At 36.0% G+C, this 26,123-nt stretch overlaps 1 protein-coding gene across 9 annotated transcripts in view; it reads right to left on the bottom strand.

The window, feature by feature from the left end:
* Nucleotides 1-26,123, bottom strand: part of RAPH1 (Ras association (RalGDS/AF-6) and pleckstrin homology domains 1) — a 155,401-nt gene that overhangs the window by 62,201 nt on the left and 67,077 nt on the right. For all 9 annotated transcript variants that reach the window (XM_078450964.2, XM_078450963.2, XM_078450965.2 and 6 more), the window contains 8 exons: nt 20,793-20,870; nt 20,231-20,390; nt 17,732-17,853; nt 16,476-16,541; nt 14,275-14,418; nt 13,300-13,410; nt 3,768-3,866; nt 2,622-2,742 (listed from right to left, as the gene is read on the bottom strand). In XM_078450964.2, the coding sequence (XP_078307090.2) occupies nt 2,622-2,742; nt 3,768-3,866; nt 13,300-13,410; nt 14,275-14,418; nt 16,476-16,541; nt 17,732-17,853; nt 20,231-20,390; nt 20,793-20,870 (901 nt within the window). The remainder of the gene's footprint in view (nt 1-2,621; nt 2,743-3,767; nt 3,867-13,299; nt 13,411-14,274; nt 14,419-16,475; nt 16,542-17,731; nt 17,854-20,230; nt 20,391-20,792; nt 20,871-26,123) is intronic.

The following is a 26,123-nucleotide window of genomic DNA, read 5'->3' as shown; positions in this document are numbered from 1 at the left end:
TGAATCCTTGAGCTCTCTTCAGCATGAATGCACATGATTTTGCAATTTATATTTACAAGGCTGCATAATACTTAACACACTGTATAAGAAGGGATGATGCTGGACTCGGAAAAGGCACCACACCATGTCATAAAATGTGTGGAAGAACCCGCATCAATGCTATATAAATTTAAAAAAATATATTATGGCGTCTGTTTTCTCAATCTTTCCTTGAATTTCTTTTTCTAAAATCTTACTTGTGACATATTCTTACCTTGTCTTTCTCAATCCATTGTCTCAAAAGTGTCTTCCCTTTTTAATAAACATTTTTACAAGAGTTTTAGATTTATAGAAGAGTTGCAAAGCTAGCAGAGTTCCTGCACACCTAGCACCCAATTTACCTCATTATTAAGTTGCTACATTACCCTGGTACATTTGCCACAATAAAGGAACCAACACGGATACATCACTGTTAACTAAACTCCACAAGCTTTTTTTGGACTTCACTTCTAGTTAGTTGTCATGTCTCCTATGACAGTTTCTCAGACTTCCTTCGTTTTTGATGACTTTGACAGTTTTGAGGAGTAACAGGTCACGTATTTTAGAGAATGTCTCTCAATTATTATTTTGTCTGATGTTTTTCTCTTGATTAGATTGAGTTATGAAATTTGGGGAAGAAGACCAAGAGAGGCAAAGTGCCAATTTCATCACATTATGTAAAGGGTACATGCTATCAACAGGACATATTACTGAAGACACTGACCTTGACAACTTGGCTGAGCTAATTTTTGTCAGGTTTCTGCACTGTACAGTTACTCCCCTTCCCCCACACCTAACCATCCTCTTGGCAAGCAAGTCACTCTGCCAACCCACACTTAAGGGGGGAATTAAGCTCCATCTCCTTGAGGGAAGAGTGTCTGCACAAACCACTTAGAACTCTTCCATCCAGAAGATCTGTCTCTTCCCCATTTATTTATTCAAGAATTTATATCCATGTGGACTGATGGCTGTTTATTTTATAATTTGGGTTATGATCTTATTTTGTTGTTCCAACTGTTACAGCTTTGGTCCCTGGACACTCTCTCAGGTGGCTCCTGTGTCCCTTCGCACAGACTAATCACTGTGTTTTTTGAGCACTTCCTTCATTACAAGCTGCTCCAGGCTCCTCTTATTCTCTGCCACAGCCCTAGAATCAGCCATCTGCCAAAGAGCCCTAGTTCTTTTGTTCTGGAAAATGGAATTAGAAAACCAAGATCTAGGCTCTCTGTATTTTCACTGCCACTGGGGTGTCACCACTCCTAGCCCTCTCTGTGGACAGTACTAGGAAATATATGTATGTATACACATTCTCATTTTGTTTCTTAGAGATGAAATAAAGTCATACAACTTTTTAGTCAAATACTTCTTTTTTAAAAAGCCTGTATTTTGGGGCAAGTAGGTGGGTTAAGCGTCTGACACTTGGTTTTGGCTCAGGTCACTATCTCCCAGTTTCGTGAGTTTACTCCCACGAAAGGCTCTGCACTTGGCAGCATGGAGCCTGCTTGGGATTCTTTGTCTCCCTCTCCCTCCCTCCTACTTGCACTGTGTCTGTTTCTCTCAAAATAAATAAATAAACTTAAAATTTTATTTTAAGTACATAAAATAAAAGTCCATGTTTTTATTTTATCTTAAAGTAAAATAGATTTTGAAAAGTAGAATTTTCTTAAAGCATATACACATAGCCTGGTAAAAACACAGTAAAAGATTAATTCATATGTTGTACTAATAAATAATGAGAGGTTTTTTTTTTTTCAAATACCTCTTAAAGTCATTATTTCTTTCATAATATGTAAGTACAAACAAAAACATTCTGCTTTTAGAGGACATAGTTACTCATATTCATGAAATATTTTGAAGGGAAAGAAGCATTTTTAGGTGTGATCACTGCATACTTTAAGGATGTGGGAATCTGAAAATAAGTACCTTTTGAGTATCACTGATTTTCTGTGAAAACTTTAGTTAAGTTTGATGACTTAAACAGCCTCCTTAACTGTGATACTGAACTAATTCTAGTTATTTCCACTCTGTTGAAATGTCAGGAATCCTCTGGGGAAGGAGGGCAATTTCATCATGGATTCTCAGTGTGGAGACTTTCTCCAAGGAACTTTTCTACCCCTGAGTATGAATCAACAGTTGTTTTTTGGCAGTATGATTTTTTTTTTTTTCCATTTATTTACTTGAGCATAGGGGGTGGGGCAGAAAGAGGAAGAGAGAGAATCCCAAACAGGCTCCACACTGTCAGCATGGAGCCCGATGTGGGGCTTTAACTATGAAACCATGAAGTCATGGCTTGAGCTGAGATCTAAGAGTCACTTAACTGATGGAGCCACCCAGGTGCCCTACTATGACTGAGTTTTAAATAAACTTTACAAATATATAACAACACTCCTGAATTTACAACTCTATACTGCTGTTCCATTTCAAATACATTTGTGATCTAGCCCATGATATTGTCCCCTCTAATCACCAAAAAATTTATTTTATACTTTAGACATTAGGTATAGCTCTGCTTTTAACAACCATGCTGAAATAACCAGGTCTGCCTGGTTCATAGAGATATCTTCATATTGGCAGTAAATAGTGCTTTCAGTGTTTCAAACTACCTGGGATGCTCGAAGAACTGGATCCTGATTTAATGCTGGAGCTGGATAAGGAAGTCCAATCATAAGCCGACTCTGTCCTCTTCAAGGCTTCTTGATAGTTCATGTAGAGCTGTTTCCCATACTAAACAGAAGGCAGTAAATGGTGACGTGAACTTTACTGGGTATGATACAGATGGGTGAGGTAAGACGGGATGCATTTCTGTTTACTGATTCATAGTTTGCATTAAAATTAATACCTATAAATACTTCAAAAGTTATTTTATTACCAGTAAATTATAATCTACTCTTATTTTTCATTTTAATAAAGATATCAATAAATTAACACTTCATTCATATTCCTTATCAATATAAAGATTTTTTTTGTTATTCCTAAGGCAACTCTGATTTTATAGCTATAATAAATTTTATTTTACTTAATGGGCAAAAATATTCCTTCATGTATTATGTATAATCTTCTTCAAGATGTCCTTAAAATTTTTTTCAAGAACTTCCTTTTTTTAAAGAGTTTTAGATTCACAACAAAACTGAGAGGAAGGTACAGAAATTTCACATATGTCCCTGCTACTACCCATGCACAATCTCTCTTTTATCAACATTCTCCACCAGAGGGTGCATTTGTTTCCATCAATGAATCTATATTAATACCTTATAATCAAAGTCCATAGTTTACCTTAGGTTCACTCTTGGTGTTGTACATGCTACGGGGTTTGAAGAAATGTATAAAGACATGTATTCACCATTACAGTATTACACAGAGTATGAATATTTTCACTGACCTAAAAATCTGGTGTCCTGCTTATTCATCCCCCTACTCCCACCTTGAAGCAATTTAATTCTCAAAAACTTTCTTTGACTTAGGCTAAACTCTGCTACAGGACAATCATGTAATGTGTTCTCCAGAGCCAAAATAAATCACTCTGATGCTACACTTTTACCAGCAGTATGATTTCATGGATACCAACTGTTAAATGTCTATCTCCTCACCAAGGAAAGAAGACATTTCAAACATAAAACTCAGAAAACACTGACAAAATCATAAACATGAAACGATTAGAATTGTCATGACAATCAAAACCACATGAAACATCTCATCATATTCTATCATCAAACCAAAAACAAAACAAAACCAAAACAAAAACACCCTACCTTTGCAATGCGAATACCATTAACCCACTGATGCAGGGTCCTCACATCATCACAACAAAGGTACTTGATATACTGAGATTTCTTCTGGATCTGTGGGTGCTGCAATATTAAAGGCAAAGTCTAATTCAGTCCCCTGGAGAACTAAAGAAAAACTCTATCAAAGCTGAAACATACCCTGACAAGTTATAGGCCATTAGAGTAATGGCCAAAAATAATTTAAACCTCTTATGTGGGCATAAGGCCAAATAAAATGGCCCATAAGAATTTTTACAAAATAAACTACAAAGAAACTTATGTTAAATTTTAGGTCAAGATATATGCAAGGTAAAAAATACCTTCATGTCATGGCTAATTCCCAAATACCTTCTGTATTTCAGAGAAACAGAGGCCATCAAGGTTAACAAATCAATATAACTCTTCATCTGTAAGACTATGAAAGGGAAAATTCTGATTTCACTTTGAACCCATTGGAATCATGAGTTCAGAAGACTCCAAATGAGAGCATCTTCGGTAAAGCTTCTAGAGCTTCTGTGGAGGTGAACCAATGGGTGGAGTGGGTGAAGTGCAGGACACAGCACCTAAGACAGAAGTGGGTGCTCACACCTGGTGCAGTGGTGCCCCCTTTGTGGACTGAGCACTGCTCTGCACCCCTTCTACCCACAGCACGTACCCTCCAAGGAATGAGCAGCCTTTCAACTGCATCATCAGAATGAGTTTTCACAATCCAATGTACTTTTCAGCGGCAGCTAGGATGGGAGATGACTGACCAGACCAACTACACAGTGCAAGTGCTAGAATGGGCTGAAGGTATTTTAACTCTACTGGGCCACAACCTGGAAAGAAAAGCCCCAAATCACACTTGGTTCTGGATGTAATGGTTGTTAATTTATTACTTCTTTTTTCAGTTATTCTGAAAAAACTTTGAAATGGCTATGTTTTACCTGGGGAAATATTTACGATTATGTTCAATTATGAGAGGCTTTAAAGATTCTCTAACCACATTTGTTGTGGGAATCCATGAGATCAATAAAATAAGTTGGTTGAGCATCTGACTCTAAATTTTGGCTCAGGTCATGATTTCACGGTTGTGGGATCAAGCCCCCACAAAGGACTCTCCGCTAGGGATTCTCTTTCTCCCTTTCCCCGTCCCCCCATGCACATCAGTCTCTCTCTTCCTCTCTCTCTCTCAAAAGAAAAAAAAGATCCATCTCTCTGGTCTACAGTGTAAGAAATTTAAATCCATTTATTTTATTCTATGCATTGCTTTAGAAAGCTCAGCTCCTATAATAAAACATTTAATACCAAAACCAATTTAGTTACTAAAGGCTATAGTCAAAGTTTTAAACAATAAGTCCTCAGCAAAAAGAGGTTAGCAAAACAATACTTAACAGTTTTCTCTCCTAATTCTATAGGTTCCACGGCCTTCTCTTGGCATATATTTCCTCATCCTTATTAAATTACATTATAATAAACCACCATAGCAATCTTGAAAAAGTAAAGGAGGACAGGTAGAGGAGATGTATTTTCCATATAAGAAAGAAGAATTCTATGTCATTCATTCATGTAACAGAAATATTAAGAACTGTTAGCCAAATCTTTAAGTAGGTGTTGGGATATACTGTGAGCAAAACAGAAGTCACAGTTCATGCAGAAGATAAAATGGGATGGGGTGCTTAGGTGGCTCAGTCGGTTAGACGTCCAACTTCAGCTCAGGTCATGATCTCGCAGTTCATGAATTTGAGCCCCATGTCGGGCTGGGTGCTTACAGCTCAAGAGCCTGGAACCTGCTTTGGATTCTGTGTCTCCCTCTCTCTCTGCCCTTCCTCCCTCACTCTGTCTCTGTTTCTCAAAAATGAACATTAACAAAAAAAAAAAAGATAAAATGGGATGACTGAAAAAGAGCTTTTTTCAGTATTGCCAGCTAGCTCTTGAAGAGTAGCTGTTCTCCATCTCCTGCTTCACTCAGGCACTGCCTACAGGACACAGTGTGGACATCTGAACAAAGGTCTACAAGGTGGCACTCAGCCTTTGCCACCACCCCCTCTATGGTGATTCACAAACCGTTCTTGACTGATTCCTTCCATTTCCCGAGAGCAGGGCTACCTACCACGCATGGGCATTCAACTGCAGCAGTGGCCCTGCCTGAGCGTTTGTGTTCTACTCATTCTCTACATTAAGGGAGTATTTTTATCAATAAAATATCAGAGAAAATCAAAGAGAAACAATCCTCCATCCTCTCATTTCTCTAACCTGGGAATCCATATAACACCCTGAAGAATACTATGGATATGATTATTTGAGTATCTGCAGATTACCTGCTAGTTTAAAGTTCATTTTTGGACCTCATAACTTCTCTTTTTTACCTTCCACGTAATAGAGACAATCCTTCTATAGCCTTCATTACGGTCACCCAGGCTCCGCAATAATACCTCAGGCAGTTGCCTGTTCCACCAAAATATTATTTTCTTAAAACTGGCATTTATTGGGGTGCCCGGGTGGGTCAGCTGATAGAGCATGGGACTCTTGATCAGGAGTCATGGGGCTCTTGAGCCCTATGTTGGGTGTAGAGATATAAAGTGGCATTTATTGAGCACTTAGTACATACCAGGCAATATGCTAAATATGTCACATATATTAATTAGTGCATTCCCTCCTCAGGAAAACCTGATGAGTTACATATTACTATCTTCACCAAATGAAGAGAAACTGAGGCTCAGTACTCCAAATTGCTCACATATTCATGCTTATTAGTGAAAGAACTAGGATTTGAAACCATGCCATCCATTCCAGGGCCTGTACCTTTAATTATAATGTCATACTTCTGTCTTATTTGTGGTGATATCTTCTTCCAAAAAATGATGCCTCTCTCCTCTTTTTCCCCCATTATCATTCCACCACTGTAAACATCACACAAGAGCTAGGAGCAAGTGTGGAGGAAACATTCTTTGTCAAAAACCAAAAGCTTAACATTTAGATTCTTAAAGATTGCAAAAAAAAAAAAAAAAAATATATATATATATATACACACACACACACACACACACACACACACACACACACACATATATACATATAATCAAATTGTTCCCCTAAACAAATTAACAGCTATTTTATCATTTCATCTTTAAAACGATGTGGATTTGGAAGGTTTGCATTCTCTCATAAAGGAAAAAAATCTGAGGGGTGCCTGGGTGGCTCAGTCCATTAAGCTTCCAGCTTTTGATTTCAGCTCACGTCATGATCTCACAGTTCGTGGGTTTGAGACCTGCACTGAGCTCTGTGCTAAGAGCATGGAATTTGCTTGGGATTCTCTCTCTCCCTCTCGCTCTGCCCCTCCCCTGCTGTCTCTCTCTCTCAAAATAAAAATGAATACACTTAAAAAAACAAAGGAAAAATGTGAGAATTAAATAAAAATAATTAAATAAAAATATTTAAGAATACAGTAGGAAATTCCAGATTACTATTGTACTATCAGATTAATTTTCTCTGTTTATGCCAAAAATTCGATTGAGATAGGGAATTCTTTTTTTTTTTTTTTTATGATTATTTATTTTTAAGAGAGACAGAAAGACAGCATGAATGGGGGAGAGTCAGAGAGAGGGAGACACAGAATCTGAAGCAGGCTCCAGGCTGCCAGCAGAGCCCGACACAAGGCTGGAACTCACAAACTGCGAGATCATGACCTGAGCCAGTTTTGGATGCTTAACTGACTGAGCCACCCAGGTGCCCCGAGACAGGTAATTCTTAAAACTAAGTAAAAGTAATGCTCTAAAATCACAGTCCAAGTGCCAAAGGAAAACCACTGAATATATACTACCCGTTTATTACTTTGGCAACACAAATAGGCTTGAAAATTAATTCTCTCACTAACATGTAAGAAGTTAAAAAACAAAATACATAACACTCAATCCTACTACTTCCACCATTATCATATAACATCTTTCTTTTAATAATGGTGTTTGAAGTTCATTTTCATATTCCACCTCTAAATATTAACCATTTTTTCCTTCTTACCTAACATACTAAAATAAATTACTTTGCCTCATTTCTTTAGGAATAAACATTTAGACCTGGGTAAGATGAGCTATATTCTAACAATTACCAGGGTATATGTATTTTAGAAATGTAAGTCTCCTTTAAGTAACGTATATACACGCATACACATGTATCCAACATGTACGGAGCTCTTTCAGATAATAGATAACGTATGTCCTATTTATTCCCTCATTGTCATATTTCATGAGTAAACTCTTCCCATGATTTTTATTAATGCCTTTAAAAAAACTAATTGCTGGGGCGCCTGGGTAGCTCAGTTGGTTGAGCGTCCGACTTCAGCTCACGTCATGATCTCACAGCTTGTGAGCTCGAGCCCCGCATCAGGCTCTGTGCTGACAGCTCGGAGCCTGGAGCCTCCTTCAGATTCTGTGCCTCCCCATCTCTCTGCCCCAACCCACTTGCATTCTGTCTCTGTCTCTCTCAAAAATAAATAAACATTAAAAAAAAAAAAATTAAAAAAAAAAAAACAAAAAACCTAATTACTAAGGGGCGCCTGGGTGGCTCATTCAGTTAAGCGTTGGACTTCTGCTCAGGTCATAATCTCATGTTTCGTGGGTTTGAGCCCCATATCTGGCTCTGTGCTGACAGCTTGGAGGCTGGAGCCTGCCTTGGATTCTGTGTCTCCCTCTCTGCTCATACTCTGTGTCTTTCTCTCTTAAAAATAAATGAACATTAAAAAAATAAAAAAATAAACTAGTTACTAAACAATGTGCTTTATTACTTTCTACAAGTGTGTATTATATTTCCTGTATCCTGCATTTTACTGGAAGAACTGACTCAGTCATTATAGCCCAAAGGTGATAAGTAGAATCAGACCCTATAAATATTTACATTTGTGTAGATCCTGTGTGGCAGCATTTTTGGGTTTGTTAGAACTCATATGCCCAAGAATAAAAATACTTACATAGGCAAAATCTAGTACAGACTTTGCAGGAAAAAAAGGCAGGTCTTAAATACTAACAGTTGTGTCGTCTCAAGAACATTGATCCCTCTAAACCTCAGTTTCCATATCTGAAAAATGGGGACTCTAGAACAGATCTGTGTGACACTGTCATGCAGTGCTTCTAGCGCAGTGTCTGCTACCCTAGAGTTCTTCGATAAATGACAGCCATTATTTTTACTACTATTTGTGCCTAGCGGTATGGTTTCAGTACATTGAACATTTTTAGATATAAATAGGTAGGCAATATAAATATATGAATTCAGCTTAACCTACTTCACTAAAAGCAAATATGAAGTACATAAATTACTATATAAGCTAACGAACAACTCCTCTGAGCAAAAATATTCCTGACCTAAGAATTCTGTGAGCTGCAAAAGGGATTAAAATAATAGTGGTCATAATTAATTTTGGCTGTAAGAGACACTGTTTGTTGCCTTCCTCACAGCTATCTCTTCTCCCCTACTTCTTTTCTGAAAGAGCCTCAATTTTGTTTGAGAGTCTGTCAATCCCTCATCTTAGGGTGTGCATTCTGATTAGGCTAAGCCAAAAAATAATGGAATTAACATAACCAAGGAAAGACCTGTACTACGAGAACTATAAAACACTGATAAAGAAATGGAAGATGACACAAAGAAATGGGAAGACAGTCCAATCTCATGGATTGGAAGAACAAATCTTACAACGCCCATATTACCCAAAGCAACCTATAGCTTTAATGCAATTGCTATCAAAATACTAACGGCATTTTTCATGTAACTAGAACAAATAATACTAAAATTTGTATGAAACCACAGAAGACCAAAAACAGCCAAAGCAATCTTGAAAAAGAACAATGAAGCTGGAAGTATCATAATCTCAGATTTGAAGATATACTACAAACCTGTAGTAATGTATTACTGGCACAAATAAAGGACACATAGATCAATGGAACAGAATATAAAATTCAGAAAGAAACCCATGCTTATATGGTTAATTAATCTATGCCAAAAGAGGCAAGAATATACAATGGGGAAAAGACAGTCTTTTCAACAAATGGTGATGGGAAAACTGAACACCTACATGTAAAAGAATGAAACTGGGCCACTTTCTTATACCATACACAATAATAAACTCAAAATGGATTAAAGACCTAAATGTGAGACCTGAAAACCATAAAACTCCTAAAAGAAAACACAGGCAGTAATCTCTTGGACATCAGCTCTAGCAACATATTTATGAGTATGTCTCTTCAGGCAAGGAAAATAAAAGAAAAAAAATAAACCCTTGTGGCTAGTCGGTTAAGCATCCAACTTCAGCTCAGGTCATGATCTCACAGCTTGTGAGCTCGAGCCCCATGTCAGGCTCTGTGCTGACAGCTCAGAGCCTGGAGCCTGCTTCTAATTCTGTCTCCCTCTCTCTCTGCCCCTACCCCACAAAATGAATAAATGTTAAAAAAAATTATAAAAAAACACAAACTATTGGGACCACACCAATATAAAAAGCTTCTGCACAGCAAAGGAAATCATCAACAAAAGGACAACCTACAAATGGGAGACGATATTTGCCAATGATGTGTCAAATAAGGGGTTAATATCCAAAGTATATAAAGAATTTACACAACTCAATACCCAAAAAGACAAATAATCTGATCAAAAAATGAGCAGAGGATCTGAACAGAATTTTCCCAAATAAGACTTACATATGGCCAACAGACACAGAAGATGCTCAACATCACTCATCATCAGGGAAACGCAAATCAAAACCATAATGAGATATCACTTTACAACTGTGAGAATGGCTAAAATCGAAAACATATGATATAGCCAGTGTTAGGATATAGAGAAAAAGGAACGTTTGTGCACTGTTGGTGGGAATGCAAACTGGTGCAGCCACTATGGAAAACAGTATGGAATTTCCCCTCAAAATTAAAAATAGAATTACCATATGATACAGTAATTTTGCTACTGGGTATTTACCCAAAGAAAACAAAAACACTAATTCAAAAAAATACATGCACCCTTATGTTTACTGTAACAATATATACAATAGCCAAATTATGGAAGCAACCCAAATGTCCACTGATAGATGAATGGATAAATAAGACATGGTGTGTGTACACACACACACACACACACACACACACACAGAGGAGTATTCCTCAGCCATAAAATAATGAGATCTTGCCATTTGCAACATGGATGAACATAGAGAGTATAGTGCTAAGTGAAATAAGTCAGAGAAAGACAAACAGCATAGGATTTCACTCATATGTGAAATTTAAGAAACAAATGAACAAAGAAAAAAAGACAAAAACAGACTCTTAAATACACAGAACTGGTGGTTAAGGGGGCATGGGTGGGGGGACAGGAGAAATAAAGGGGATTAAGAGTACATTCTTCTTAATGAGCAAGAAGAAATGTATAAATTATTGAATTATATTGTACACCTGAAAGTATTAAAACACCATCTGATAATTGTGCTTCAATTTAAAAAATAATTTAAAAAAAAAGGTACGCATGTCCTCAGGCCAATGATTCTCAAGAGAAGGACTGTTGGTAGCTCCTGGGAAATATTTCCTCACTCTTAGACAAATACAGGGAGTAATAGTCCCTCTTCTGCTGCTGGATTTTTCTAGATCCACTGCATCATGGATCCATCATCCAGGTGATGCCTAGAACTACAGTGGTCATCTGTACCTGTGAAGTAAGCCAGCCTGAGGATAAGCTGATAAGGCAGAAGATGGAATAGGGAAAGAAGGAAGAAATTTCGGTTCTTACAACCCTGACTCCTTGAAATATTTCAAGGAGTAAGGCAACTCTTACTATCTTCATGTTATGAGACCCCTAAATAACTTTCACTTATATGGGTTATGTCTATTGATACTTACCTTATAAGAAATTAAAACTGAGAAAAATTAAAATACAAAAGTATACAAATATATGTTCCATTACCTAAGACAGCAAAATTATCATCACATGTCATGTAATCTCTTAGAAAACTCCACAATACATTTGTGAGAGAATGAGAGTGTAAAAGACAAATAACATCTCAGCATTACCGGAATAGTAATTTTGACACCACAGGCCCCTTGACAGAGTTTCAGGGACTCCCAGGGAGCTTGGACTTTATTTTGAAAACTACTGGATTGAGCTACTTTGTAATGACTTTTAAAAAATTCTTTGTTGCTATAACCTAAATGATACAGTGGTATTCTCCAGGAAAGGATTATTTAATAAAGGGGTACCATTACAATACAGTTAATTTTACCAAAGCAATGAAAACTCTACCCCCAAACTCAACTGACAATTCTCAGAGAAAAGAAAAATCAATGATATAAACATGTAGACATAAGTAGTTACCCAAGAGGTAACTAAGATGGAACCAATGAGGAAAATTTAAGTCATCTCCATAATTATCTTGAACTTTTATTTTTACTTTTTTAAATGTTTATTTATATTTGAGAGAGAGACACACACACACAGAGTGCGAGCAGGGGAGGGGCAGAGAGAGAGGGAGACACAAAATCTGAAGTAGGCTCCAGGCTCTGAGCTGTCAGCACAGAGCCCGACCTGGGGCTTGAACCCATGAGCTATGAGATCATGACCTGAGCTGAAGTTGGATGTTTAACCAACTGAGCTACCCAGGTGCCCCTATCTTGAATTTTTAAATGTTTTCTTTATCAGTGTTCCAAAGATTACTAAAAATGCACTAAAAATATCAGTTCTCAAAAGCACAGTTATGGTCAGTGTGAGAAGCTCAAAAGTTTGGATAAAAGAGGGAAGAAACTCACTAAAAGCAGCTCAGATGGGTCATAATATATGCATTGGCTAGCAGGGTTATGGTTTGCTGGAAAAAGTGACAAAAATCATTTCTGGACCAGATATGAGCCAGTCCACTTTGAAATTGGGCACACTGCCCCCTGATGGTTCTGCTGGGTAAATACAGGAAAAGAACTAAAACACAAAATACCCATTTCCCACTTTTGGCTTTGATCTAAGTTTCCTAAAATTAGCCTGCTTTTAGATAAAAATCTCAAATTTAAAAGTTAAATATTTTGTATATTCTGACCCAAAGCTTATACAGTATCCATTTCTTAGCAACATCAATCTAATTAGGGCTATTGAGTTAGTAGTCAGCTGTGGTTTAAGCATATACTTCTTTTCCTTACCATCCTTCACTATTCTCTTCAAAACTTCAAGAGAAGGCAAAAATAGTATACTTAATAGAGATATAAACTATTCTAAAATGTCCAATAACTAGTTCTATGTCTAACATCAATTAAAATTCCTAAAAAGAGGGGTGCCTGGGTGCATCAGTTGGTTAAACATTCAACCTCAGCTCAGGTCATGATCTCGCGGTTCATGAGTTTGAGCCCTATGTCGGGCTCTGTGCTGACAGCTCAGAGTCTGGAGCCTGCTTCGGATCCTGTGTCCTCCTCTTTCTCTGCCCCTCCCCCTGCTCACTTGCGCTCGCTCTCTCTCTCTCTCTCTCTCTCTCTCTCAAGAATAAACATTACATTTTTTTTTTAATTCCTAAAAAGAGAAACATGCTTACCTTTAGCACCAGACAATAATCTGTGGGTGCTTTGTATTTGTTCCGATAGTCCTGTCCATAATAAACATTGACATGATCCAGTTGGAGAAAGCACACCAGTTCTCGAGAGACCTAAGATAAAAACACCCAAAAGACTGAATGAACAATAATATATAAAGAAGCAAATATCATACTTGGTTAACAGTTTCTAGTGGAGAATAAAAATTTTGCTTCGTGGAAATAGTGATATTTTGTAGATAACAAGACAGTGAGATTCTCTATAAATGTTCCTTCTTTTATCCATAATGCAACAAAAAGGCAGTCCATTTCACTTACTGCCTGCCATTCACAATGAACACACTTACTTGGAAAGGGTGGCATTTTAAAGAGACTTTAAATATAATATAGTATATTAAATACAACATAGTATAACAGAGCTCTGGAAAAAAAGAATCGTGTAGTTCAGTGCTTGTAATGCATATCTCAAGTACAATGATTCTTAAGTCAGCGTTTCCTCACCTTAAATAGAGGCAACAAAATATACCTCTTAGGATGGTGGTTAAGACTGGATAAGATGATGCTGTGAAGAGTTTAAAACAGTGCTGGTCCCTAGTAAGCAGAGAAGTGACAGCTACCAAACGGGCCCTGAGCAGGAGCATATTATCCCAGTGAGGCTGAAATGCCTATAATCCCAAAATTGTATTCTCCCCAAACAGTAACAAGCAAAACCTACTCTGACAGAAGTTCCAAAAATACTAAATAACAGTATGATTTCAAATGTGACAAGATGATTGAGATGGTGCCAATGAATGACCAAAGTGTGACCACTTTCAGGGGTCTTTTTCTTTATAACAGATCAATAAACAAAGCAGTATCCTGTGTGTCCTACAAGAGTTGAAACCATCAGAGCCTGGATTCACCCTGTCAGCATACTCACTGCAGGTTAAAATCAATTGCCATAATGAGGAAGCTCAAAAGCCAACAGAAGGGACACACCTTTGCTTTTCCTTTAGGGACATAGTAGATACCAGATGCTCGCAAGAGAAAATAACGCTTTTTCCAGGACTTTTTACCATCATCTTTCAGCCACAGGACTCCTTCAATTTCTGGTACAGTTACAGAACTTCCACAAAAACATTCCTAAAATAAGAAGATGATTTGGAAAGACATGTGATCTTTTGATTCTCAAAACAAAACTGTGTTTAGCCTGTAAAATCCATGATACTATAAACCAAAATGGCTTTGTAGTAAAACCACATTGCTAATTTTACCTCAGTTAGAACATCCTATTCTAAACATCATGTAGATTTATTGTGAAACAACTATGGCTATCCCTATGAACTTCCACCTGACACTTAAAAAAAAAATTTTTTTAAATGTTTATTTTTGAGATAAAGACAGAGTGGGAGTGGGGGAGGGGCAGAGAGAGAGGGAAACACAGGATCTGAAGCAGGCTCCAGGCTTTAAGTTGTCAGCACAGAGCCTGACATGGGGCTTAAACTCACGGTCCATGAGATCATGACCTGAGCCAAAGTTGAATGCTTAATTAACCAAGTGAGCCACCCAGGCACCCCCCACCCTTTTTTTTTTTAACTTAGAGAGAGAGAGCGCGCGCACACGAGCGAGCATGGGTATGCAGGTGCAGGTGAGAGGGGCAGAGGGAGAGAAAGAATCTTAAGCAGGATCCATGCTCAGGGTGGAGCCTGACTCAGGGCTCCATCCTATGACTCTGAGATCATGACCTGAGTCAAAAATCAAGAGTCAGATGCTCAACCAACTGAGCCACCCAGGTGTCCCTACCTAACACTGTTTTGAAGAAAGTAAGCTGAACTGTCAACTGAGTTGCATGTAACAGGATTTAAATGCATCTGTAAACAGCATTTACACTGTAACACTAAATTTAATAAATTAGTATAACACTAAATTTAATAAAAGTCTCAGAGCTAACATAAGCATTAGATTTTTTCTCAAAATTAACAACACATTTTGATTAGCTGTCAAACTAAATTTTAAAAGAAAGCAACATGCTAAGTGATAAATTAAAATTCACAATTTAAAAATTATCAATTTATATGATTCTAAAACAAAGAGGTCATTTATTTTCTAAAGATTTAAAACTAGGTTGAAAGCAATGTAAACTCAAAATTATGAATTCTAATGTCTATATTAGATAAAAATGTAATTAAAACATCAGTTATGTATTTGGTAAGAGAAAAATAGAAATCCTCACTAAATATTAACATAGAATATTTTGAACCTAAATTAATTGCTCTATTCTCCAAGTACAGAGAAATCAGGAATTATAAAGAGGATTTTTTTTTTAACGTTTATTTATTTTTGAGACAGAGAGAGACAGAGCATGAACAGGGGAGGGGCAGAGAGAGAGGGAGACACAGAATCGGAAGCAGGCTCCAGGCTCTGAGCCATCAGACCAGAGCCCGACGCAGGGCTCGAACTCACGGACCGCGAGATTGTGACCTGAGCTGAAGTCGGACGCTTAACCGACTGAGCCACCCAGGTGCCCTAAAGAGGATTTTTAATTGTAACTAGTATTACTATGAAAAGGTAAGTGTTGATCTTCATTTTCCTAATTGCCTTTTTGCTAACTAAGTTTATTCTGGTTTTTAAATATACTAACTTCTTTGATTTTAGTTCTCTAAAATCAGCAAAGGCCAAAAAACAAAAAACTGAATTATGTTTGAATTTATTTTATTAACATTGGGGCGTATGTATGTGTGTGTGTGTGCGTGTGTGTGTATGTATGTATATATGTGTACATCTTAAAAGATCATGATTTATAAAATTATTTGAATTATATAAAGGTAAGGCTTGAAGTATTCTGTAAATAACTAAGTATATTCAAATTTCTCTTTGGGTAAATAGATAAAACACCACAGTCATGTCCTTCATTGACTAGCCTTTTTTCCCCACCTGTCTGCTTCTAACAGCTCATGACTCCTTTTTAGTCCACTGATATATTACTTGGCAAAATAACAGATTTTAAGAGGTTCTTCAGTGGCCTAACAGTCACATAGTTGAATTCTCCCCCTCAGGATATGGAGGAATACAGGCTTCTCTAGTTGCAAGTGCAATTATGAATATATAGCATTGATATACTCAACTTCAAAAAAGGTACTTAGCATTTTAATATTTTAATGTGCAGGAAAAAAGAGGGTGAGGGGAGTGAAGAGTCATACCTCCAACAGCACTTCTTTATTTCTATCTGCCATCTCAGCGGTTTCCTTTTTCCCCAGAAGATAATTCTGGAAAAATAAATAAATGAAAGTTAAGGAATAAACCCACCCTATTATTCCCTTGGAACAGGTGCATATATGATTTCTTCTAGAGATTTCGCAATTGTGTCTTCTTGTATAGAATGAGAGGAATACTGCTCTGAAAAGTAACTGGTGCATGAGCATCAGGGCTAAAATGCCTCCTCCTCCTCATTTTACCCAATATCTTGAACTATTCCATAAACAGCCCTGCCCCAAATCCAGAGGTGGTATCACATGTAACAGATGGCAAATGTTTTCAACAACTGATGAAAGGACCTTAAAGGTTTACAAATTTAGTAGAGTAAGGCAAATTTCCTTAAAATATGCTAAGCTTAAGTGATCCAGATACAAAAATTTTAATTTGTGTTCTGGCTTTAAGAGAAGAAATTCTCAATTCTCTCAGACTATCATTATATCATTTGCTTGACTCAACTAAAATCTGAATTCTAATTCTAAACTTTTTCATAATCACGTATAAAAAGATCTATTAATATTCCCAAATGTGTACTGTTCACTAAAAATATCTGGTAAAAATGTATCATGATTAAGCTGTCTGAAGGATAATTATTTAATACTTTTAACACTGCAACCATTTTTCATTACTTCCTTTTATAGTGGAGTTGTTTTCTCTTACCTACTGATTTTTATAAAATATTTGTGTTAGGAAGTATTAAACATTCTGAAATAAGCAAAGATGCCAAATAAATCAAGGTAACTTAAACTAGAAGGTAGAATCATTTATAATCAAGGTTATTGAGATTTTTTAAAAAATCAAAATAAAGTGTCAACTGGATAAATGGAGGAAGTAGAGAACTTAAATATGAAAGTACTTTTCTTTGATAGACGAGAAGCTCACCAAATAAATAGCTGAGTTCAACAGCTCTGGATTACAAAGAGGAGAAACCTGGTATCTCCCTGGAGTTCCTTCTGATGCCCCAAAGGCTCACCCCATCTGGCTCTGTGAGACTGGTAACCTCTTTGAGGCCTGACACCAGGGCCCCAGCAGACCTTCCACTTCAGCAGTAGTGAATGCTCCCATGAGGTTTTGCAACCACAATGCTCCAACCAGGTGGTTGTCAGTTTTTTGTTTTTTGTTTTAAACTCTATTAACTTAAAAGTAATAGAATAATAAGGTGAACATTTAGAAATCATGGCTTCTGTAAGTTATTCAGTCTCACCTGTGGGTTTTTGAAAAGTGCATATTTTTCTATACGTTCCATAAATATAAGCTTGTTTTGGCTATCTCTTGTCCAATTAAGAAGATTTTCAACCAAGTTTTCATGGTCTTCAAAGATTCTCTCTGTCCCAAGATAAAATATCAATATTTTGTTAGTATTCATCAGACCTGCATCAAAGGTATGCAACCTTGTGAAGTAATTCAGAGCGGAACCACACAATTTTAACTGACATTATAGTCCCTGGCCCTTAGGGATTATCTGGTCTTCCCTCTATTTTCATATAAGGAAATGTGCCCAGTGGTGTTAACTGATTTCAGCAAAGTCACACAGATGCTACATGGAAGAATTAGGACTAAAATCTAGGTCTTCTGACTTTTGCGTCTTCCTCAGCCTTCAGCCTTTGCCATCCCACCCTTGAAAAAACAAACACCAAAATCCCCCAGCATGTTAGTTGCATTTCATAAATTCTTATATTAAGTATTCCCAATAGTATTTAGTTCTTATCATTTAAAAAATTTCCAAGATGTTTTCTTCTTTGGTCTATTGGTTTTAATTTTAAACAGATGTATTTTCTAATTTCTAATTTCTAATTAGGAATCAAAGAACATGTCTTATATATTAACCCATGTTCAAGGAACACATCCTAGATATGGATTTTTTGAAATTTCCTTTCAGGTGCTTATGGACTGACATTTGAATCAGTTTTTGAAAATATTCCATCTCTGCTTGAAAAGAATGCACACTGTCCTGTTATTAGTGTTCTTAATATGTCTATTAGATCAAACTTATTTTTCAAATCTCCTATATCCTTTTTTGTCTGCTTGATTATACTGATCACTGAAGAGATTCTTAGGTGAAAAAGTTCTACTACAAAGGCTGACTTGTGAATTTCTCCTGGTAGTTTTGTCAACTTTTGCTTTATACATTGTAATGCCATTATTAGATAACATTTAGAATGATTACATCTTCCTGGTGAAGATGTGTGGTTTCCTTTCCTAGTGATGCATTTTGCTTAGTCTATTTTGTCTGATCTTAACATAATTATCTTTTTTTTAGTGAGTATCTTTCACACTCCTTTTACTTTCAATCTTTCTGTGTCTGTAGGTAATAGGTCTTTGGCAAACAGCTGCATTTTACATTTTGTTTATTCATCCTTAATAATCTTTACTGTTTAACTGAATAATTGACACTTCTTATAATTTGTTTTCACCATCTTATTTTGGGTACTTAGTAGTCCCTCGTTTTATTCATTCAACAAATACTGAGTGATCACATACTGTCTGAAGTATGTATGTTTGAAGCACTGTGCCATATATGATTAAATTAACAGTTTGTTAAGATACTGTAGCTAATTGTAATAGAGAAATATTACATATATGGGTCTTTAACCTATAGCTCTGGACATATTCCAAAAACTAGCATCCAAACATTTTCTGTGTACCATGATGCCATACCTATAAACTCAAACCTTTCTAATTCTCTCAGAATAGTTATCAGCATTATTAGAATACATTTTATACATGTTAATAAACTAATAACTTATGGCTTAGTTTTGGGGGTGATGTATGTGTGTTCTGTGACCAAAGAATAATTAAACTTTTATTTCGCTGGAAACTGCTGTGAAATATTTAAAGATACAAGAGATAGGAAGAGCAATGCAAATACTTTTTAAAATAAAATATAAAGTTGAAATTGATTACTGATTCAATAATACCTAATAAAATAATAATTGCCAGGTTACTATAATCACACAACTAATAATATAAAAAGAAAACTTCTTAAAGAGTCCATGATGGCATTAAAAATGAGGAATTTTTAAAATTAGAAAATACCACACTACATTACAAATCATAGAAAACTAAGATTTAGTACATCTAGCTAAAAATAAAAAAGATGTTTTATGTTTTCCCTTTTAAAAGTCAAATGCTGGTCTAAGGAATTCAAAACAGGGATGCCTCAGTGGCTTAGTCAGTTAAGCATAGGACTTTGGCTCAGGTCGTGATCTCATGGTTTGTGGGTTCGAGCCCCGCGTCAGGCTGTGCTGACAGCTCAGAGCCTGGAGCCTGCTTCAGATTCTGTGTCTCCCTCCCTCTCTTGCTCTCTGCCCCTCCCCAACTTGCACTCTGTCTCTCTCTCAAATATAAACATTAAAAAAAAAAAAGGTAAGACTTGTTTTTAAAAAAATAAGGAACTCAGAACAAATGTGAATAGATATAATGATTTTTAGCAAGTGTGTCTATTTATGCAGTTACTTAAGGGAAAAAGTATTTTCTTACTTAAAAAAAAAAAAGTTTTAGCCGTAAGATCTGAAGTGAACTGGGAATGATCTTGCATTCAAAGAAATCTCAAAATACTTGATGAAAAAAAAGATAGTGTATGAAATCCAAAGTTATATATAGAAAAAAATATATATAGATGTCTCAAAGTGTTTTTGTTAACACACAAGCTGTTAGAATTACATAGAAACGAAAAAGTAAGTAAAGCAATTATACTACTAACCCATTTGTAATTCAGAGATGGTTTCTACGAGTGACCAGTCTAAACTATAACTGCAGTGGGATTTGTCCATTAGGTTGTCCAGCACTTGTCTCACCGTCTGCCTCTCATCCACCATCATTGTTTTAGAACTATCGTCAGACATGTGAACTCTGATCACCAACTATAACAGGTAAAAGGAAATTAAAAACAAACCGAAAAATAGGCATTCTAGAAATTTCTTCCAATATCAAGCAATGTTCTGAGTAATGTTCTTAGTTAAATATAAATTAAAACACAAATAATGACTTTATTATGCAAGAAACTCTAAAATTAGGTATCAAATAACCTACCTAAACAAATTTAAAGCATTTTTAAGGTTATCACAAGACAATTGTGTTTTAGAATTTAAAACAAAGTTATTTCTCTATAATACATTTTATCTCCAAAAATACATGCAGAAAATGTTATTAGGAAGAAATACCCCTCTATCTCTCTGTACCTTAGAAGTATAGTATATAAGCAAGGCAATTTTTTATAAATCTGATTTTAAAAATCCCAAACCAGGAAAACACCCAAATATCACCTTTTTCACTTGAGCCTCTTTAATTTTCTCCAGGGCAACTCTGATCTTCTCAGCTTTCAATTTTGCTGCCTGTTCTTCCTGTGAACACAAAGCACTTCAGGTAAACTGATGCTAAAATAATGAGAATTTTTGAAAAGTCTTTTTATCTTAAGGATGTTTGCCAGCATTGAATTTTAGTAAGAATATAACTTCAGCCACTTACATAGAGCACATTTAAAAAATAACCCTACTCACTAAGTAAGATAGACATACAAAGAACATTTTTAAGATGAAGACTTGAAGATCTCTTATAAGACCAGATTCCACCTTCTAAAGGAAAAGCAATCTGTAATGTAGTAAATCTATCAATCTGAAGCAGATAAATTTCAGGTTCTGAGGTAGGAGAAACAGGAATGCATAATGTGCTGTGTATGGTCCTGCCAGTTTGTCACACCTGCACAATCCTTCAACTCTGAATTTACACTTGCCTCTGAAGTCTGGGCAATCTTCTGCATACTAATGTTTTGTTCTATTATACTAAAAATGTATCTTCATCATAAACAGCAAAAAAAAAAAAAAAAAAAAAAAAGTATCAGTTTATTTCTTTGCACTGACATAAAAGTCCCTAATAAAAAATACAGGTATGTTCTCATTAATATACCAATTCAGATAGAGAAGAATGCATTATACACTAGGTTTCATTCTACCTTAAAAAATATACAATATAACCAATGTCTTATGTCAGTTAAACTCAAATTTGTTTCTACTAACTCACTGATGAAATTTTTAAAATTTCAAATATAATTTCAAATATACTTTTCCAAATATCTAATTTCTAGTAACTTCTTTATAAAATTTAGATAAGTAGTAATAAAATTATCAACAACTACAACTACAGTTACACAGTTTAGTTTTTCCTAAAATAACATATAGTACTGTAATACTGGTACTTACCTGTACTTTCCAGCAATAGGCCATTGTATACTGTAGCCTTAATCTCCAGTTGAGAAAAACTCATATAAGTAAATCTTCACTTATGAAGGATTACTTTCTATTTCTAAGCTTTTGATTACTCTGGAAAATATCTAAGAAAAACATATACTACCATCTTATACATTCCTATATTTAATATAAGACTTAAAACAAAAGAAAACCCTGGTTATATCAGCCAACTTTACCTGCTCTGAATTATGATTAAAAAATACAATCCATGTGTTACTCTTCACGAAAAAGCTAAAGTTTCCATAGTCAAAAACAAAAACGAACTTCATTTATAAGATTTACTCCCTGTTCTCCTAAATTGTTGTCTTTCTTGTTTCTGAACTGTTCTCTTTCCATTTCATAATCTAGGCTATCTTCCCTCATTTCAAGCTTAATAGTTACTACTCTGTAGAACAGAGAAGAAAATAGTGGTTAGAGAAGATACTGGGCTCCTTTGCCAGAAATCAGATCTTTTTCAATGAAAGGAGCCAGTGAATTAACATAATAACCGAGGCGTGGAAATACTATCTGTAAACCCAATTAGGGAACAAAGAACTTTATTTTAACAATGGAGGGGGTAAGATAAGACTTGATTCTTAGACTATTCTAGGTATATTCATTTGATTAAAGGATTAAATCCTGTATCCCCCCCTTTATGCAAATAAACAACATAAAATATGTTGCCTGTGTATTTCACAGTAAGTTTCTTTTTTCTTTTTAATGCAGGCTATACAGTGAGAAAACTATGCTACTGTCATTAAAACTTAAGTTTCTAGAATTCTGTGTCTTAGAGAAACAAACCATTATTAAATTACCAAACCCTGGGTTTCTAAGTACAGCACTACTCTAGAAAGGAATTTTGAATACTAGCATTTCCAGTGGTTTTTATGAAATCAGTTGACAGGTTTTTTGTTTTTTTTTTTTTGGGTGGGGGGAGAGGAAAGAAGGAAGCACGAGTCTTACAAATGTTTTCTCAATGGGATAATGATCTTATGTTCCTCATGGCTCATTTCCCACATCTTTGTATTAGTATGAATGGCTGTTACAGAGAAGAAAAATTTATCAAGGCATATTTTCAAGTTTTACTTCATGTCTCTGAAAAGCAAATTTAAATCTCAAAGTCTGGTGAGGAAAGACTGATATGCAAAATCAATGCTTTGTGTATTTGGAATATAAACATGAACTTCAAAAGGCCAAATACTTTTATAACATTATAATTATTCTGCAGAAGTTAAAAAAATTGTCTCCAAAGCCAAAAAACATTTTTAAAAGAAAAAGAATATTCAGGAGGATAAGACAAGCTACAGACTAGGAAAAAATATTTGCAAAATATTTATCAGACTTATCCGAGAAAGGACTATTTATCTAAAATATACTAAGAACTCTTAAACTCAAGAAAATGAACCCGATAAATGGGTAAAAGACACAAATGAACAACTCACCAAAGAAGATACACACGTGGCTAATAGCCTATGGCTAATAAGCTCAATATCATATGTCTTTAGGGAACTGCAAATTAAGACGGGATACCACTACACAACCTATTAAAATGGCCCAAATCTAAAACACTGAAAACATCAAATGTTGGTAAAGTTGTGGATCAAAAGGAACTCACATACATTGCTGGTGGGAATGCAAAATGGCACAGCCACTTTGGAAGATAGTTTGGTTGTTTCTTATAAAACTAAACATGCTCTCACAATATGATCTAGTAATCATGCTCCTTAGTATCTACCCAAATAAGGTGAAATTTACCTCCACCCAAAAATCTGCACACAGATGTTTATAGCAGCATTATTTATAACTTTGCTAAAACTTGGAAGCAACCCAGATATCCTTCAGTAGGTAAATGGATAAACTGTGCTACATCCAGACAATGGAATATTAGTCAGTGCTAAAAACAAATGATCAAGCCATGAAAAGACATCAGGGAAACTTGAAAGCATATTACTAAGCAAAAGAAGCCAATCTGAAAAGGCTGCACACTATATGATTCCACTTTCTTTTTTAAAATTTATTTATCTGAGAAAGAGAAAGAGAGTGGGCACGCGTGGGTCCAAGTCGGGGAGGGACAGAGAGAGAGTCCCAAGCACACTCCGCACAGGCAGTGCAGAGCCTGATACAGGGCTCAAACTCACAAACCGTGAGATCATGACCTGAGCCGAAGTCAGATGCTTAACCAACTGAGCCACCCAGGCACCCTGCACACTATGATTCCAACAACAGGACATTCTAAAAAAAGGCAAAACTATGGAGACAGTAAAAAGACGAGTGGTTGCCCAGGGTTGGGGAAGAGGGAGGGATTAAGTGGAGTGAAGCTATTCTTCATGATACAATGTTAGATACATGTCACTATACATTTGTTCAAATCCAAGACTGTCCTTGTTAATAAACTGGAGGGTTCCCAAGAGGGAACCCTACTGTAAACTATGGATTCTGGGTGATAATGATATGCCAACAAAGGTTCATCAGTTGTATCAAATGTACCATTCTGGTGGGGGATGCTGATCACTCTGTACCTTCCCCTCAATTTTACTGTGAATCTAAAAGTTCTCTACAAACATAAAGTTTATTTTAAAAAGGAATATACAAATTTAAATACTGCATTCTGATACTGGTTATAAATATAAAAATAATATTTTCATATTCCCCTTTTAGTATAATATTATTTGCCAAATACAAAAGAACACAACCAGTGCTACCTTTTGAAGCACTGATTTAAAAAAAGTCATTCAAATGTAAGATTAGTTTCAATGAAGTTTTTGTTCCACAGGCTAACGGGAAAAATGCTGACACACCAGAAGAAAGAATTAATGAAACAAGAGATACAGTGCAACCATTTGACATATATTAAACCAATTAGATTTCCTAGTCATCAGTAAGAAACCATTTTTATGTAAAGCACCCCAGGTGGGACTATGTAGAAATTTTTTTGTTGTTGTTTCTTTATTTTTGAGAGAGAGAGAGAGAGAGAGAGAGACAGACAGACAGACAGACAGAGACAGAGAGTGAGTGGAGGAAAGGCCAGAGAGAGAAGAAGACGCAGAATGCGAAGCAGGCTCCAGGCTCTGAACTGTCAGCACAGAGCCCAATGCGGGGCTCCAACTCGTGGGGTCTTGAACTCATGAACCATGAGATCATCCAAGTCGGATGCTTAACCGACTGAGCCACCCGGTGCCCCTAGGTGGGGCTATTTTAACATCCAAATTCAGCCCTTCCATGTACTTAAAATAGTACTCTTGATCTGTTTTAAAACTATATCAAGTTCAAATTTAAGAACTATGTGCTTAATGTCAACCTAGGCAAATTTTAGTTTATTCTTCTCCAGTTTATTAACAAGGATGATCCTTGCTAGAAGCTTTCTGAAGAAACAACTGATCAAGATACCTCTTACTTTTAGATTTTAGAGTCTGAATATCATCACTGGAGCAAAATTGAAAATAAAAATATTGGGGCGCCTGGGTGGCGCAGTCGGTTAAGCGTCCGACTTCAGCCAGGTCACGATCTCGCGGTCCGTGAGTTCGAGCCCCGCGTCAGGCTCTGGGCTGATGGCTCGGAGCCTGGAGCCTGTTTCCGATTCTGTGTCTCCCTCTCTCTCTGCCCCTCCCCCGTTCATGCTCTGTCTCTCTCTGTCCCAAAAATAAATAAAAAAAAAAAAAAATAAAAATAAAAAAAAAAATAAAAAAAAAAAAAGAAAATAAAAATATTTATATCAAATTGCAGGATCATAGCATTTTATGCTTCTTATGGATAACCTCTTCCTCGGAAAGGTTGATTTCACCTACATTATCATGTTGACCCTAACAACCTAGAAGAGGAAGAAATTGTTTTAAGTTCATAAAGTGGACAATAAAGATCACTCTTTGTTGATATGTTTAGATTATATAGTAAGAAGACATATGGCAGTTTATTTATAAACTGACTTCAATACAAAGAACAAAGTTTTATTCATCTCATGTTCTCTTCTTTTTGTTAATGCAGAAACCCTCAGGTCTTAAGCCTTCTCTGCCCCTTATCTTTTGACTATCCCTTTCTCCACATTGTTTGTCCCACAGCATAAGTAAAAGGTATCTCACACATATAACAACTTTCTCTCCTACCCTGTCTCTTAAAAGAGCAAAAGACAACCCATTTTCAACCTGAAAAACTCCTGTGGGGCTATCAATAACCATCAAATGCCAAGCCTCTTCAAATTTACATAAAGAACAAAACTCAGTGAAGATCTTCTGATTAAATGAAAGCCAATGCTGTGGTTACACAGTGTTGAAGCATTCTCTTTAGTGTAAAAATTAAAATCTCACAGAAAGAGTGACAGTTGCTAAGAGATGGCCAATGAATTCCTTCAACTAAGAAATTATTAAGGCTTTGATG

This window comes from Panthera onca, chromosome C1 (genome assembly GCF_046562875.1).
Source record: "Panthera onca isolate mPanOnc1 chromosome C1, mPanOnc1 haplotype 2, whole genome shotgun sequence".
Lineage (NCBI taxonomy): Eukaryota > Metazoa > Chordata > Mammalia > Carnivora > Felidae > Panthera > Panthera onca.
The sequence above is the reverse complement of the archived record's forward strand: the minus strand, read 5'-3'. Positions and strand labels throughout refer to the sequence as shown.